The sequence below is a fragment of the Terrapene carolina genome, unplaced genomic scaffold, assembly GCF_002925995.2.
Source record: "Terrapene carolina triunguis isolate 2854851 unplaced genomic scaffold, T_m_triunguis-2.0 Scaffold231, whole genome shotgun sequence".
NCBI classification, from domain to species: Eukaryota; Metazoa; Chordata; order Testudines; family Emydidae; genus Terrapene; species Terrapene triunguis.
The window spans coordinates 18,027,261-18,042,977 of NW_020664582.1; the positions used below are offsets into that span (position 1 = coordinate 18,027,261).

Consider the following 15,717-nt stretch of genomic DNA (forward strand, 5'->3'; position numbering starts at 1 on the left):
GCCCTGGTCCTAAGGTAGTTGTCAATATTTTGAAGACTGTATATGGGTATTCACTGAATACTAGAACTCATATTAATTTACCTGTACTCTTTTTTACAAGCTTTCTGCTATAATGTAACCTACATTCAGGGAAAGAATACTAAAGTGGAAGGAGGCTAAAACCATTCAAAATATTCTTTTCAAGCCCTCCCCCTCAATAACTAACTTCCTTCAATATAAGTGACCATATTAGACAAGTAAAAGAGGAAGGATTGGAAAAAAGCAGCTCTGAAACACTGCACATTCTAATGCTCTATTTTTCTAACGGTTGAATACTGTGTATGGAGTGGGCCTTGGCAGGAGAGAGAAAAACCTAAAGTTATGTCCAGGCTTCAAAACAGTAAATCCTGTAAAGTTGAGTAATAAAAATAAAGCATGATGTGTACTTTTGGGGAACACACAGTAGTAACTCCAGGATGGAAAGCTGAGGATTACAGTTATCCCTATCATTAAGAGGCAGCTCTCTTATCTAGCAGTGGATAACCTAAGGTGTGGAAACAAACCACATTCTAGGCCCAGGGCTTGTGAAGCTGAGCATGGCTCACAGACAACAATAATGCACTTATTTTTAGGAGGATTTCAAACCCACTGCTGTTCTGCCACATCCATTGGTCAATTCACAGAATTTCTGCAGTGGAGCCATCTGCCTTGCACTCCTGCCCAAATGTAAACCATTCAAAATCATGTACACACACAGTCTACAGTAATGCTCATGACTACATCCTTTACACTGCAACATACTTTTTGGACTGGAATTAGGATGCATTCATCTACATTTTCTATACACCTCTACCCCCATATAACGCGACCCGATAGAACACGAATTCGGATACAACGCGGTAAAGCAGTGCTCCGGGGGGGCGGGGCTGCGCTCTCCAGCGGATCAAAGCACGATCGATATAACGTGGTTTCACCTAGAATGCGGTAAGATGTTTTGGCTCCCGAGGACAGCGTTATATCGGGGTAGAGGTGTATTTTCGAACATTTTGAATGAATCCTGACCTCATTAATCCATTTCTTTTTTATTGTGGTTTTGGTAAGCAAATTTTTAAAATAGCATTTCAGATTCTTTTCAAATATTTATTTAAAACTAAACAGTAACATTCATTTTAATTTCACATATATTACATATCTCCACAACATCACGTGACCAGCAGTATAACTTTCCTAATATAAGAGACTATTTAGGGCTGGCTCTGTGAGATAGTGACAGTGTTACACAGGAAACTATGGGCAGGTCTACACTACAGCTTACTTCGATATAACTTAAGTCACTCAGGGGTGTGGAAAAGCCACCCCCTGAGCAAAATAAGTTACACCGACCTAAGAGCTGATGTGGACACACTATGTCGGTAGATATTCTCACACCAACATAGCTACCGCCGCTCAGGGAGGTGGTGTAATTATGCCAACTGGAGAGTGTCTGCACTAGCAGTACTACAGCGGTGCTGCTGTAGCAATTCTAGTATAGGTCTGCCCTTAGACACGACTCTAGTTCTTGGGGAACAAGGTTGCCTTCTGCTTGGCATATTCATAGATTCCAAGGCCAGAAGGAATCACTGTGATCATCTGACTTCCCCAGAACTTCCCCCAAAATAATTCCTAGAGTTTATCTTTTAGAAAACTTTTAGCTAACTTTCCCTTGAGACCCAGCTATAAGAGAGGGTTCTCCTAAGGGCTCCCTCAGAGTGGAGGGGAAAGAGGAAAAACTATTTCTGTATTCATATCAAAATATTTGAAACACTGGTTAGAATAAAAAAACAACGATGAGTCCTTGTGGCACCTGAGACTAACAAATTTATTTGGGCATAAGCTTTCGTGGGCTAGAACCCAGCCTACAATAAATCAATTTGCTGGTCTATAAACATTATACAAATACAAAAGTAATATATGGTTCTCGGTTTTGTACATAAAAATCTAAAGAGGTCCACCTGTCATTTGTTTGTCCAGAGTGTCAGTAAATTTAAGGAAAACAGCTCCAGTACAAACACCTCTTCTTATGTTTGGTGGGTGACAATTTCCTGTTCTGCTATGAGCACTGATAGATGAGAACTTCCTGTTCTTTTGTATTGTTTTTACTTATCAACAGTTCATTTATTAAAGGCCCTACAAACTCAGCAATCTGCCTCATGCTTTCTGTTTGCCCACAATCAAGCTATTCTTTGGAGGCACAAAGCTTATAGTGTAATATTTTCTGTAAAGAGCAAATATTTTAACCCTATAGTGAAAATACACAGAATGCTCCTGTGCAAACCAAGGAAAACTTCTTATAATAGCATTAAGGCACTACAGTATATTATTCCTGAAAAATCTTCCCAAATCCCTCTTGGTTTCTTTTTCCCCCACATTTGAGTTTGAGCCTTCTTTCATGATTTTTCCTATACCAGTATACTCTCCTAATTCTTGTCTGCCAAGCAACCTCCCTCTCTCTCATTTTCAATAACTTCTTAAAATATATTTCTTCTTTACAATCATTCCTACATGGGTATGGAAGGATGCGAAGACCACACTATTGACCAGTGTTTTGAATTGTCTAAGGCAGGGGTAGGCAACCTACTGTTCACCGTTGTTTTCTCTGAGGATGCTGTTATGTTTAACTGGATCCATGTGGTTATGGATCAGCCATTCCCAGTCTTTATTTAATCCTTTGTTGATTTTGTCTAGTTTGCATATCAATTCCAGCTCAGCAGTCTCTCATTGGAGTCTGTTTTTGAAGTTTTTCTGTTTTAAGATAGCCACCCGCAGGTCTGTCATAGAATGGCCAGACAGGTTAAAGTGTTCTCCCACTGGTTTTTGAGTATTATGATTCCTGATGTCAGATTTGTGTCCATTAATTCTTTTGTGTAGAGACTGTCCGGTTTGGCCAATGTACATGGCAGAGGGGCATTGCTGGCACATGATGGCATATATCACATTGGTAGATGTGCAGGTGAACGAGCCCCTGATGGTATGGCTGATGTGATTAGGCCCTATGATGATGTCACTTGAATAGATATGTGGACAGAGTTGGCATCGGGCTTTGTTACAAGGATAGGTTCCTGGGTCAGTGTTTTTGTTCAGTGATGTGTGGTTGCTGGTGAGTATTTGCTTTAGGTTGGGGGGTTGTCTGTAAGCGAGGACAGGTCTGTCTCCCAAGATCTGTGAGAGTAAAGGATCATCTTTCAGGATAGGTTGTAGATCTCTGATGATGCGCTGGAGAGGTTTTAGTTGGGGGCTGAAGGTGACAGCTAGTGGTGTTCTGTTATTTTCTTTGTTGGCCCTGTCTTGTAGGAGGTGACTTCTGGGTACTCGTCTGGCTCTGTCAATCTGTTTTTTTCACTTCAGCAGGTGGGTATTGTAGTTTTAAGAATGCTTGATAGAGATCTTGTAGGTGCTTGTCTCTATCTGAGGGATTGGAGCAAATGCGGTTATATCTTAGAGCTTGGCTGTAGACAATGGATCGTGTGGTGTGTCCTGGATGGAAGCTAGAGGCATGTAGGTAAGTATAGCGGTCAGTAGGTTTCCGGTATAGGGTGGTATTTATATGACCATCGCTTATTAGCACAGTAGTGTCCAGGAAATGGACCGCTTGTGTGGATTGATCTAGGCTGAGGTTGATGGTGGGATGGAAATTATTGAAATCATGGTGGAATTCCTCAAGGGCTTCTTTTCCAGGGGTCCAGATGATGAAGATGTCATCAATGTAGCGCAAGTAGAGTAGGGGCGTTAGGGGACGAGAGCTAAGGAAGCGATGTTCTAAGTCAGCCATAAAAATGTTGGCATACTGTGGGGCCATGCGGGTACCCATAGCAGTGCCGCTGACTTGAAGGTATATATTGTCCCCAAATGTGAAATAGTTGTGGGTGAGGACAAAGTCACAGAGTTCAGCCACCAGGTTAGCTGTGACATTATCGGGGATACTGTTTCTGATAGCTTGTAGTCCATCTTTGTGTGGAATATTGGTGTAGAGGGCCTCTACGTCCATAGTGGCCAGGATGGTGTTTTCTGGAAGATCACCGATGGATTGTAGTTTCCTCAGGAAGTCAGAGGTGTCTCGAAGATAGCTAGGAGTACTGGTAGCGTAGGGTCTGAGGAGAGAGTCCACATAACCAGACAAGCCTGATGTTAGGGTGCCAATGCCTGAGATGATGGGGCGTCCAGGATTTCCAGGTTTATGGATCTTGGGTAGCAAATAGAATGTCCCTGGTCGGGGTTCTAGGCATGTGTCTGTACAGATTTGTTCCTGTGCTTTGTCAGGGAGTTTTTTTAGCAGATGGTGTAGTTTCTTTAGGTAATCCTCAGTGGGATCAGAGGATAATGGCCTGTAGAATGTGGTGTTAGAGAGCTGTCTAGCAGCCTCTTGGTCATATTCCAATTTATTCATGATGACGACAGCACCTCCTTTGTCAGCCTTTTTGATAATGATGTCAGGGTTGTTTCTGAGGCTGTAGATGGCATGGCTGAGGTTAGACGCTATCAGGTTTATTTCTTATTTTGGCTTGTGGTTCTCCTCTGTGCTAACTCCAGATGCTTTTGTTTGCTTGTAACCTTTAAGCTGAACCCTCAAGAAAGCTATTTTGGGTGCTTAATTTTTGTAATTGTTTCTTTTAAGATCTAGCAAAAAACCTAAGTTCCAGATGTATTTTTTTCCCTTTTTGTTTTTAATAAAATTTACCTTTTTTAAGAACAGGATTAGATTTTTGGTGTCCTAAGAGGTTTGTGCATGTTGTTGGATTAGCTGGTAGCCACGGCTAATTTCCTTTGTTTTCTTTCTCAGCTCTTCCCGGAGGGGGTGGTGAAAGGCTTGAGGATACCCCACAGGAAGGAATTCCCAAGTGCTCCTTCCTGGGTTCAAAGGGTTTTTTTTTGCATTTGGGTGGTGGCAGCGTTTACTAAGCCAAGATCAGAGAGACGCTGTAACCTTGGGAGTGTAATACAAGCCTGAAGTGGCAAGTATTTATTTTTAAAATCCTTGCGGGCCTTCCTGCACTCAAGGTGCCAGAGTGAGGATTCAGACCTAACAGACCTGTTTACATTGTTTCTGAAAACCCTACTGTATATATATTCCATACATTTTAAATACATGATTAGTTAAATATCCAAGAAACTGGCAAGGCCAGCTATCCCACTACATTCAATGACCTTGTCTGCACTATGACCAAAAAAAATATGTTTTAACTCAAGTTAGCTATCTCAAGGTAAAATCCTAATGAAGACAAGACAGCTCATATTTCACATGAGTTAGCAGGTCAAGCTAAAGACTACTGGCAAACCTAGTCTTTAACTTGACCTTCCAACTCATGCGAAAACTACAAACTGCCTTGTCTTCATTAGGATTTTATCTTGAGTTAAGAGTTTTTCTAGTGAAGGCAAGACCAAAGATTACTGTATTTATGATCTGTGATCCAGTTCTTAGTTCTTCTCACACCACATCAGGAATCTCAGGATTTGACTCATTCATACTAAGGCCATGTCATACAGCTTTGGCAAAAAAAAGGAGCCTTAAAGTGGGAGTAAATTTTAGTTACACCCACTTTAAGGCCCTGTTATATTGCTAGAGCAGTGTAAAGTGTCATGAGAGCTTATCTAAATGGGGAAATTTACTGGAATAAGAGTCTCCAAGTAGGGAGTTATACTGGCTTAACTACGCTATAGTTCTGCTGGTGCATTTCCCTAGATAGACAAGCCCTCAGTGTAAAGGAGAAGCAAGGCTGCAATTTCTAAAAGTTACTAGGACAGGGAAATCTGCATGGAGGGATCCTGAGTGATACAGAAACAGGCACCTCACTTGCTGTAAATGAAGTCTCAATTTGCACTAAAGGATGCTCTATTAAACTCCATAGACAGGAGCAGAGCAAGCAACAATGCAGCAGTCGTACAGACAAGTCCTAGGTGAAGAGGAATATAGGGGACAAGTCCTTTTCAGAAATAATTTCTGTTCTGCGTTATTGTTAAAGACTAATAAATGATTTATTGCTATAGTCTACGTGCTCAATAAAAGGCTTTCCTAGTGGTAAGGGAAATTAAAACACAATTTTAAAGATTTTAACACTGAAAATAGTGAAAGAACAAATCATTCCCTTGCTATGATAGCTACACATTAGGTTTTACCTAGTGTACTAGAATTAACAAGCCTCCTTTCTTGCTTTATTATTCATGACTAACACTTCATTTAAAGAGAATTTCTGTCCCACTAACATGGACATTTTGCTTAAATGAGCAAGCCAAAGGACTTTCTTCTACAGTAACTTCTTCCACTAACCAGCTTGGCTACAGTGAGCAGACTTTATAAGACATTATCACCTTTCAAATCCCTTCTAACAGATGCAGCAAGGATGCAGGCAAAATCTTAATGAAATATGCATAGTAACATTAAAAAAAAGGGAACACAAGTTTGGTATCTAATATATAATCACAATGACCAAGTCAGGTGTGCAGATTCCCCAGCATGGACTTTATTAGAGTTCAGTTATAAATACACAATCTTCAGACATTCGAGATGTAGTTCTGACTGATAAAGTAGCAGACAGGAAATGAAACCCCTCCCAAATGCTGCTCCTTATCTTGAAAAGCCCTGAAATTATTACTGAACTAATAAAGTAATTTTGTTTAAAAAGAAATGATTTTTTTTTTATAAAGGCAGTTGTGAGATTATTGCTTTTTGCTGGCTGTGTACCACGCTGACATAACATGGTAAGTTCTGTATGATTTGTTATAGTGGAGTCTGGTCGTAAGGACGTCGTTAAACAGTATTTCAGCCTCCATTAAAAATCCTTTGGAGGACAGGGAATTTAACTTAAGCTTTTGTTTAGTTATAAATGTGACATTAAAATTTGCCATTTGCAATCTTTACTTTTCATTGTTTTGTTTATATATGTAGCATATTAATTAAATGACTGAGATGCTTTCATGAATTTCAGCAAGGCTTTACAGACAGCATCCATTAATATTACCCACATGCATAGAAAAATGTTTCTGGACAATAGTACTTGGTTACTGAGACATGTAATGCAAGTCCACAAGCAGTCTGACTGAAAACTAGTAATTTTCCCACTCCTCAATTTCAAACCGCTGAGGTCTCTGCAGTTGCAGAATTTTACACAGATTCTACGTTCTACAATAAAATCAAGATGATTAAATAATTATTTCATTGAATTTATTTTTTTCTCCTCTCATTCTATGTAGAAAGATATGTATTGGAGAGCAAGGTGATCCTGGGGCTTGGCTTGGGACCCCTGGGTTCAAATCCCTGCCACAGACTTCCTGAGAGACCTTGGACAAGTCATTTAGGCCTGGATCCACAAAGGAGACTTAGGTGTTGTGATGCTGAGCTTCACAGAGTGTAACTTTTAGAGACCTAGAAAAATCACTGGAGTAACACTGAGATCCACAAAGCCTGACTTCGGCTCCTATAAAATGAATGGGGAGAGATAGGTGCCTTAGAATGTGATGCACAAAGACCTCATGGTAGGCAGGGAGCCGCCTAAGCTAGACAGTGGGAGATGCAATGAGAAGGGTGGGTACTTAGCCCCACCCCTCTCTCTGAATTCGGTGCCAAGTCCTGGCTGCAGGGAGGCACCTATCACTGTTTGAGAGTCACAAACTGGGGGGAAGACAGGCGTTCGGCTGCCAGGGAACTGCCACCTTGCAGGTGAATGCCCTAACCACTAAGATACAGTCATTCTAACTCTTGCTCTGGCCTAATCAATATTTAATTATTCAATTAATTAATTTAAGTGGAACAACTTCAATAGGAGAGATTTAGGGAGATTCATGCCACAACATTCCATATCCTAGTGGTTGGGGCACTCTCCTCAGGCAGGCAGATCGCTGTTCAAATCCCTTCTCCTCATCAGGCACAGGGAAGACTTGATCCAGCAGTCTCCCACATCCCACGTCTCTGACTTTTAAGGCCAGAGGGGACCATCATGATCATCTAGTCTGACCTCCCGTACATTGCAGGCCACAGAACCTCACCCACCCACTCCTGTAATAGACCTCTAACCTCCAGCTGAGTTACTGAAGTCTTCAAGTCATGATTTAAAGACATCAAGTTACAGAGAATCCACCATTTACACTTGTTTAAACCTGCAGGTGACTCGTGCCCCTGCTGTAGAGGAAGACGAAAAACGCTAACCACTCAGCTAAAAGTTGTAAAAGAAGTCCTCTTCCTCTTCCCCCTGGCTGTTTTGTGTGGAATTAGACTACCTCTGAGCTTGCCTACTGGATCGGGCCCCGCATGTGAATTAGGTGGCCAAACACCCATCTCTCCCCTAGTTGGTGAATCACTCTGGGACTTAGGTGCCCAGTCACCTAGAGTAGGGCTGCAGTGCACATGATCAGAGCCAGAAACATAGACACCTAGGGAACTTTTACAGCAAAAACTTAGGCACCAAGTGAGTTGAGGTGCCTACAGGATTAGCTGAGCTGGAGGTTTGTGGATCTCAGCGGTGCCTAAAATCAGGACTTAGGTGCCTAAATACGTTTGTGGATCCCACTCTTGGTCACTCTGTGCCTCTGTTTCCCTTCTGTAATATGACATTGCTACTTCACAGGGGCAGTTTGTGAATTGCTCAGAAACTATGTGAATGAGGGACCTCAGACAGATATAGTGTTTCTTTTCCACTTGGGTTTGCTCTGGATTTTCCCACACACAAGAGAAAAAAAGAACTCAAGTTTAGCTTTAGAAAACCAACGGTAATATTTGGGTAACAGATCTCACCTACATTGAAAACTTTTAGAGTGGCAAGTGGAGTGAGCATAATATTAAAATAATTAAAACATTTTTAAATTAGAGTTTAAAATTCACAGACTGTGGGCATGATTAAAATTCTCAGAAGTAAATTTTGGTTGATAAAAACATAACATTGTAGTTAGACGCAGAAGTTAAATATACTGTAACGCTACCTCCAGAATACTTATCTTCTCTTTATCTATGGGACAACATTTAAAGAGGATAAAGATTCTGCTTTAAACTCCTTTGTTATATAGCAATTTAACAGTATGTTCCTAAAATAATCAATTATTTTTATTTGTAAAATACCCAGCTCTATCCACCACCCATTATACTGTTGTCTCAGTGCCTCAATGCCAGGAGCACACACCAAACTGTAATTTGCCTGGGTTGCTGCACCCTCTGCTGGAGCAGGTAGAAATTATTAAGTTATAACTATATTTTTTTAAAAGTGGGCTGGATAAATTTAAACATCTTGTATTTTAAACAAACTAATTTCTTGGTTACTAGTAAGGCCATAGATTATTCAAACTAATAATACAATTTCCTTTTCACCATTTACTTACTTTTTGCATTTGTCCAGCTTGGACAATAAAAATTAATGAATCAGTTTTGTTTATAACCTGTTCTCTTTCAGGTTCTCTCTGCTGAAAAAACTGGATGGCAATTACTGTTTACATTGAATATTTTGGAACAAATTACTGATTTCTATTGGGCTTCTACTTTTTAAACATTTTATTTTAAAAATCTAAATGCTGGCTCAAATTTGAGCCGACAATATTTTCTTTACATTAATGTGCTGATACTTTATGCTCAAATTATTAAGGTAAAGGTAAAAGAAAATGTAATCTTCCATCCTCCTGAAATGTTAAAGGGATATGGATCCATTAAAAAAAAAAAATCACACTGCAATCTCAAAATGTGAAAACTAGTACTGTGAACTGAAAGGGATTAGAGGGGGGAAATAATGGTTTGTAGTTTATTTACTTTTTGTGTTTGCTAGCACTTTGTGTATAGCCATTTTCACTGTTTCTCCTGCATAGGCCTCCATCCTGAAAACGAAAGTGGTTAACTTTTACGAGAGGAGTCCCACTGAAGTCAACAGGAGAACTTGTGTGTATAAAGTCAAGAATAAGCATAAGTGTTTGTGGGATCCGGATGTCAGTTGCAGTATATGAAACTACTTTAAACTTGCTTCTTGAAAATGACTAGATCTCAAGCTGCCAGTGTTGCCTTAAACATGTAGTACAGTACTTCCATAATATTTATTCTCAAAATTCTTCACAAATGTCAACTAAATAATCTTCAAACCACTGTGAGGCAGGCAATATATTAGTACTTCTAAAATACCGAGCATGACAATCTGTTTTTAGTTACCATAATAGTGACTTAGGTTATGATTCTTTACTATAATCTGCTAGCATGGAACCCCTGAACTTTAATGGAACTCCACATGGGTACAAGGAATCCATGATAGTGGATCTTAAAGCAGCACTGGGGCCTTAATTAAAAGCTCTTCCAAAGTTAGGTTCTTTAGTTTCAGTGACGGAAGAATTTGGGAAAAACATTTATATTATTGGCGTAAACAGGGATTTCTTAGGAAGCGATTGCTCACTGAAATCTAACAAATTTGGAGATCACAGGGTAACTCTCTTGCTATATTTGTGCTATATATGTTGGATTTATTAGAGAAATAAGATATGAGCTGTATTTATTAGAGGTATAAGAAAATATGTTCAGCAAATAAAAAAACCTAAGTCTAAGTACTTGAACGTTCTTATGTCTTATAAAACAAGCTCTCAGCTTTTCATGTAGTAAAGACAACTTGTTGCAAGGTGCTTTCTCCATCTTGATTTACTTTTCTTTACATACAGCAGCATTAAAATGATGGAAACTCTCAGCAGATATTTTTCCCTTCAGACCACAATTTAGTTTAAAAGCTTTGTGGTGGCAAATTTTTCAGCCTAGGAATTAAACCTTTGGGATTTACCTTCTCCTTGACCTGTTATCTTCCACTTATAAAGTGCCAACTTAGACAAATTTAAGGACTTTGTGTGAAATCTTACTTCCACTAACTTCAGTAGGGCCAGATTTCATTCTTGATTTACTACTTTCATGTCACTCATTTATTTTAAATTGATAAAAACAGGACTGTGTGTATCAAATACGGAAAACTTACATATATTTTAGCATATTTTGCCCTAGTAAACATTGAGACAGACTGCAGGGATGTTTCCGAAGCTTGTGAGGCAACTTACAAGCAAATTGTGAATAGGATGCTTAGTATGTTTTTCATTTTAAACTTCTTACAGATAGCATTGTTATTGGCAAATTAATTCACTTTCATAGTTATATTGCTCTAAACTGAAGCTGACAGCAGTTACATTTGTCAAAACAAAACAGTCTTGATTTAAAATGTGACATTTTAACATAATTTTCCCCAGGTCTCAGTTTTTGACGTTTTTGCATTTTAGAGCACAAAATATTGTCATAACAGTAGTGACTGATTATCTGAGACAGCTGCCAAAATATGAATGTTTAAGCAACACTGTGAAACCCTAACGTCAATATAGAGCAATTTTTAAAGGATTTAAATTGATTGGATTGCTGAGATTTTCACAGGAACAGAGGAAGAACCAGAGTACATGTTTAGGTACGTCATGTACTAGCAGTACTGTACTGTACCTGCCCTAATGCTCTACTTGAAATGTCATGGAAGTCATCATCCAGAAATTAAATTGCATCATCAAGAAAAAGAAATACAAAAAGTATATGGCATTCTTCTATATCCCAATCAACTAATGACAAAGCAGGAATTCTTTAAACTCTACAAAGTTTAGATTTCTAGAAGATCATTTCACTTCCTAATTATGCTCCATGCCAATTATGAACTCAATTTTTGTGAATGCTTAACAAAAATAAGCTGTCAAAGAATCTTTGTGAGGTTTGGCCCAGATCCTGCAAACATGTCCTTAACTTTACTCTCACAAGTAGCACCACTAAATTAAATCAAACTACTCACATAAGTAAACTTAAGTGTGTGGGTAAGTGTTTACAGGATTGGGACCTTTGTTTGTAAAATTTTAAAGGATAAACAATAATTCATCCTTGTGTTTAATCCAATCTGTTTACAAAAACATCTTGACTAGTGCAGTTACTTCATTCTGTTCCTGAGACTTATGATACATTTCATCTTTTATTTTGCCCACATGTATAATATGTTCAACTTGCTCACCCAGCCACCAAACAAGTCTATGGAATATTTCCCTTTATATACAGGAATAGAACATGTCAGACAGAGCTACAAACATAGGGATATAGTGTAATTTTACCTGTGTTTTTCAGAGTATAGACTCATAACTCACAAGTGACAAACCTGCGATAAATTATACTCCTTTTCAAACTATACAAAGTAACTTCAAATGAGTATGGCATAACCAGACAACTCTCAGGTGCACAACTCTGACTGTTTCTTACCTATTGTGTTAAAATAAATGAGAATTTGCATACACAACAGTGCTAATTTTCCACTATTTTCATTAAGATCCAGATAGTACTTCAAATGAAGTTGGATCAGGCTATTAGAGCACTGATTTGTATTTCAAAAATTCCTAAAACAAAATATACTCCCTTAAAAACAGTGCAGAATTCTGTGAACTTTAAACTGCACCATGTTCTTCAGAAATACCCCAGAGTACACACATTTAGAAGCATTAGTGTAGACTTACTTTAGATATAGACACAAGCTGAAGAAATGAGCCGTTAAAGGTCTTCTGAGATTCTGGACGTAACCGTTCCAGAACAGCAAAAATCTATTTCAAAGAACCATTTGCCTACGGAGAAGTTAAGTACCTTGCTCAAGATCACACAAATCAGTGGCAGAATGAAGGAAAGAACTCGGAGCTCCCCAGGCCCAGATCTTTGCTTTCACCACTAGATCATGCCACTCAAAAAGGCATTTTTGGAAATGAAATGTATATTGAGTTTGGATTTCTTTTGTTATTAGCAGGTATCTGCCCATAAAGTGTTCCCAGTCAATATTCAGCTCAAAGTAATCCTCCATTTAACGTACTGAAAAGCAGCAAAATGAAATGTACATCTCAATGATACTCTGGAGAAAATTATTGATAACTAACCTCTTCATCAGAGTCATCTGCAAAGACTGAATGTTTCTTCAACATCAGAGTTTTCTGCAATGCTTTCTTGGGCAAAATAAGCCCATATCTGGAGAAAAAGGTTAGAAATCACCCTTTTATTATTATTGACAATAATACAGTAATATATGTATTATATTCCAAGACAAAGAAAACAACCACCCAATTTTAAAAATAGAAAATAGCATACTAGCAAAATCAGCATCAGTGCCACTGTTATTGGGCATAATTTAGGACATTATTTGGTACAACGTAGCCAATCTTGTCACCCTTTCATACACTTCTCCTACAGCAGTCTTTATGCTTTTTTCCATGCCACTCACTCTGCAATCAATGCCCTTCCAGAGCTGGTCCACAAAGCCAGTATCCTCTCACTTAAATCCCTCCTGAAGGCCCACTTCTAGCGCAAGAAGAAACTAGTTAGGGGTCTTTATTCTGCAAAGGATTAAACATGGGCACACCTCGAAAAATAATTTTCACCAATAATCAAAATTCACAGATAGGTAAGAAAAATGCTGCTTGTGAACTTATTAGAGTTTAAGGATATTTACTTTGTACATTTTGATGTGACATTAACAATTTGTGTTTTAATGGTTATAAAGTTTTAACTTTTTGAATCTCAACATCTACTGTCATTAAATAATTATTGTCTGCCTCCCGTTATCTAATGTCCCATAATTTTACACAACCGTGAAAATTTAAATTGATAAAAATAGAAAAATAGTTAAAAATAAAATTGATATTAACCGTTGAAATTATAAAAAAAAAATCTAATTCTGCCAAGCCTACAAATAAGCATTTGTCTTTCTTAAGAGATTATTTCCACTCTTTTGGGAAGGGTTTGTTAGCACAGAATGCTGCTGCATGTTTCCTCACCAACACAGGAGCACATCAAACCTGTAGCTGCTCCCTACAGAGGGTTCCTGTAGAACAGTGGTTCTTAACCAAGGGTGCGCGTACCCTGAGGGTACACAGCAGTCTTTCAGGAAGTACATCAACTCATCTAGATATTTGCCTAATTTTACAACACGTGACACAAAAAGCACTAGCAAAGTCAGTACAAACTAAAATATCATACAATGACTTGTTTATATTGCTCTATATACTATACGCTGAAATGTGAGTACAATACTTATATTCCAATTGTTTTATTTTATAATTATATGGTAAAAATGAGAAAGTCAGTCATTTTTCAGTAACAGTGTACTGAGACACTTTTGTATTTTTATGTCTGATTTTGTAAGCAAGTAGTTTTTACGTGAGGTGAAACTTGGGGGTACGCAGGACAAATCAAACTCCTGAAAGGGGTACAGTAGTCTGGAAAGATTGAGAGCCACTGCTATAGAATATCAAATCAAGTTCAAGGTCTCAGTACTATTCTCAAGGAATGCAAAGGCCTGGGCCCAGGCCATCTAAAAGATCACCTATTATTATTTATTACTTGTACTGCAGAAGTACACCAGGACCTAAAGATCCAGAATGAAGTCTGTAGTTGATAACCCCACTCCACTGCACAAATGAACTCTATGGTGTAAGAAACAGAGCTTTCTCAGGGGGCTGGTCCTGGACTGTGGAACAAACTCCCACAGGAACAAAGGACAATCCCAAACCTTACCACCTTCCCCTCCAAATTAAGGCACACCTCTTTGACTGGCCCTCTTGTATATACACACAGAACAACAGGTACATTAAACGAAATAAAAACCCACCAATACAAAACACTCCATTGCGCACACAATTCCCGCCCCCAGCAGAATGAGAGAGAAGGAACTGCATGTGACAAATGTTAGTCATGCCACTTAAGGCACTACTGGAAGGTGCTCTGACAATACGGGCAGGTCTACACTACAGCTGGGATCTACGCTCTGAGATCGATCCACCGGCAGTCAATTTAGCGGGTCTAGTAAAGACACCCACCCCCCAAACAGGAAGAGTAAAGTAAGTTGAGGGGAGATTTTCTCCCATCAACCCCCCACGGTAACTCGACCTAAGGTATGTCGACTCCAGCTACGTGAATAACATAGCTGAAGTTGCGTAGCGTAGGTCGACTTACCACAGTAGTGTAGACATAGCTTAATGTGATGAGTGCAGTAGAGGTGGGTAGGTAGATAGGCTATCTGCCTTGAGTGATGTAGGTTGAGCTAATTTTTAAGTGTAGACCAGGCCTAAGAGCTCCTAGGGGCAGGGAACAGGTCTTCTTTCCTGTTTGGAAAGGCTTTGAGAGTTGTACAGGAAGTAAACAATAATAAATTTGACCCCAAAATTAGGTTTGGGAAAAACAAACTTTTACTAGCTCTAGACCCAATGATATATTTCTATTAATTTGATGCAAGAAGCTTCCAGGCTAAACAGTTGCTTTTAAAACAAACAAACATTCCCTTGCAATGTTTGCCTTCTCCAAAGTTGCCCTGAGATCCTAGAGCCCAAATTGAATAAAACAAAACAAAGTGATTTTGTTGATTTCCAATTCCATTGCCCAAGCTAAGGGAAAGACAGAAAATAATTAAACATCTGGATGAGGAAAGGGAAACTGAGCATTAAACCTCCTTTGGGTTTAATCATCTCACTTGGGGTCACTGACATGGGGACAGAAATTGGCTACAACAGAATTGTAAAGTTTTTAAAGCAATTTGTAAGTCTTCTGTTTATCACACAGCCCCAGGTGCAGATTGCTTCTGAGCACGCCACAATCCTCCACACTGTTTTGCAGGGGCCCACATGAGTAACCCCATTGCCTGAAGGTGGTGTTTTCAAGAGCTGCCCCACATCCCCAGCATCTGCCCCATGTCCTCATCCACCCTCACCATCCCA

The 15,717-nt window shown here is 39.1% G+C and overlaps 1 protein-coding gene across 1 annotated transcript in view; it reads right to left on the reverse strand.

Annotated features, from left to right (window-relative positions):
- NSRP1 (nuclear speckle splicing regulatory protein 1) overlaps positions 1-13,144 on the reverse strand; it is a 27,641-nt gene extending 14,497 nt beyond the window's left edge. The window contains exon 1 of the mRNA XM_024218470.2: positions 12,889-13,144. Within this exon, the coding sequence (XP_024074238.1) occupies positions 12,889-12,933 (45 nt within the window). The 5' untranslated portion in view covers positions 12,934-13,144. The remainder of the gene's footprint in view (positions 1-12,888) is intronic.
- Positions 13,145-15,717: the final 2,573 nt, after the last annotated feature.